The following is a 2,359-nucleotide window of genomic DNA, read 5'->3' on the forward strand; positions in this document are numbered from 1 at the left end:
TAAGTGGAAAATGCATAAAAAATGATTTATCAAATCCATCACATGGATTATTTTTTCATAATTGTAAAAACAAACATGTCTGCATTGCAAACGGAAATTTACATCCATACAATTAAACAACATAAACAAAATACGTTTCTGGTATTTCTTAGTCATCAATTATTTAATTTGCTGAATGTATTAACTATCAATCATCGTGTTTACTTAAGTTAACATGCATGCAAAATAAGGTCCTCACGGATATAAAAGGACTGGATATTCGACGATTCAGCACAGGCATTTGCCAGACTGGTGTCACAATTTCTGATCCTACTTCAAAATTTGCTTGACATTGTTGTCATCCAGGTAAGTGATTGTATGCGACATAGAAATTATCGTTCGTTAATAACCTATACATCACGCATGGTTCTTTTAACTTATGCCATGCTTACAATTTCCGAATGTGGAGACATGAGCTTGTATACATTTGAATTATCATTTCTGGACGCAAGATACGTTTCAGTTATATTCATGCTCTCCTATTTTTGTTTTTTCTCTATTAGCAGCATTCAAGTCTTTTTGGGGAATCATACAAAGGGTCTCTAATTTTGGTAGTATATCAATTTTACATACCAGCTAACTGCGAAACAGTTTAATTTTGTAACGAAAACAATATGTTCTACAAGAAGAACCACATTATCGGTAATATATGTATAACCATATTGTCTTTAAGAGATATACATGCGTATATATGACAACCAATCTTTACAATTAATTAATTTGTTTTAATTTCATGTATAGACAAATAGATGATATAAAATATATTACTCATAGAACCGAACCGAAAAAAGTGATCCTAAATCCAAATCATGTTTTATTTAAATATCCGGTTTGAAAATTATTTTATTGTCCACTTGGGTATCATTCTTCATACTGCCTAACATCACGAAACGTTGTGGCAATCATTCACATAGTGGACCTTTCCATGGTTTGATCTAAGTTATTACACTGCGTCACACAAAATAACAATTCACTGTCAGGTGAATCTACTCTCTTTTACGCCATGTTTAGAGTTTATGTATCGTAAGATAGAACATAGAATAAAACTGAATCATAGTTGTCAGTGTAAGTCACTTTTGAAAACGCCATTAAGTTTCCATATAAAGGTCATACGGCCTTTCGCAACCATCGCCTTTATTCGTTTTTCAAGATAATGTATACGAACAGCTCACACAATTACTTTCAAGCATCACAGTATTACAAATCTGGATATGAATGTGTGTTTCCATAAGACGTTGCACAGTCAATCGCCCTAAAGCGCCACTCCTAAACTTGGAACGTATATATTTTGCAATCTGGAGACGGTATAGGATGTACTTTGTTTACAAATCAAAGGTTGCCAGTGAAATCCCGTATGAGCGAGAGCCTAATCTTCAAAATTAAAACTGTATTTATTTTCTCGTTTCTAGTGTACAATTGAAACATTTGTCACCACCGTACAATTCAAATAATATGCATTCACGCCCGGTCTTTATTCATTGAAAATGTCAGAAAATGTAACATCAACTTGCTTTCTGTTTACCGTCTAAACTACGCTCCCATACAAAACATTAAACGCTAACTGTTATTTTGTGAACTTACATTTCATTTTGCAGAGGAAAATGAAGGCCGTAATTGTTCTTGTAGCCTGCTTAGTAGGTGCTGCCATTGCTACCTATCCGTTTGGTGGCGGATATGGCAGTTATGGTGGATATGGAGGTTATGGTGGCAACGGCGGATATGGTGGCTATGGATGGCATCCTGGATATGGTGGATATGGATGGTATCCTGGACATGGTGGATATGGAGGATATGGATTATATGGTGGATTAGGTGGATACGGCTTTGGATTAGCTGGTGGATATGGTGGATACGGATCGTACTTAGGTGGTGTACTCAGGGGATACAACTGGGGATTTGGACACCACTTTCCTAAGTTTGATTACGGTTACAGTAGACACCATAAAAAGTAAGAATAAATATTAGTCATCCTTGATAAGTCTGTTACATGTTACGGTATGACGACCTTTTTACAATTTAACCATTAGCTTATCCACTTCATTTCTACTGACTCATTACATGTCTTTGTGCTTACAATTCGAAGTAGCCATAACGTCGTTTCGTCAAGATGAATATCAATATTTTATCAATATTGTATTGTTTGGGCAAGTGAGCTTGCGAAAATGCTCTAAATTTGTTCCTTTTTACAGATATTAAGACAAACAAAATGATCCAAGGACTGACAAGAGAGCGAAAGGAATATGACTCCATATCTCGATTACTAGATTAGCAGTATTTGTACATACTACATCAATAAACATATTTGATCGAAGACACTAAA

The 2,359-nt window shown here is 35.0% G+C and overlaps 1 protein-coding gene across 1 annotated transcript; it reads left to right on the forward strand.

Moving 5' to 3' along the window:
* Positions 1-251: 251 nt before the first annotated feature.
* Positions 252-2,359, forward strand: LOC149795223 (uncharacterized). The gene is made up of 3 exons (XM_089964056.1): positions 252-345; positions 1,635-1,987; positions 2,229-2,359. The coding sequence occupies exons 2-3, from the start codon at positions 1,641-1,643 to the stop codon at positions 2,233-2,235; spliced, it is 354 nt and encodes a 117-aa protein (XP_089820182.1). The 5' UTR covers positions 252-345; positions 1,635-1,640; the 3' UTR covers positions 2,236-2,359.

Source organism: Sinohyriopsis cumingii, chromosome 7, assembly GCF_028554795.1.
Source record: "Sinohyriopsis cumingii isolate HCF-2022 chromosome 7, ASM2855479v2, whole genome shotgun sequence".
In the NCBI taxonomy this organism is placed as follows: domain Eukaryota; kingdom Metazoa; phylum Mollusca; class Bivalvia; order Unionida; family Unionidae; genus Sinohyriopsis; species Sinohyriopsis cumingii.

Bases quoted from the DNA above. Each gene is read 5' to 3' on its own strand.
- LOC149795223 (XM_089964056.1), top strand. From the start codon at position 1,641: ATGAAGGCCGTAATTGTTCTTGTAGCCTGCTTAGTAGGTGCTGCCATT.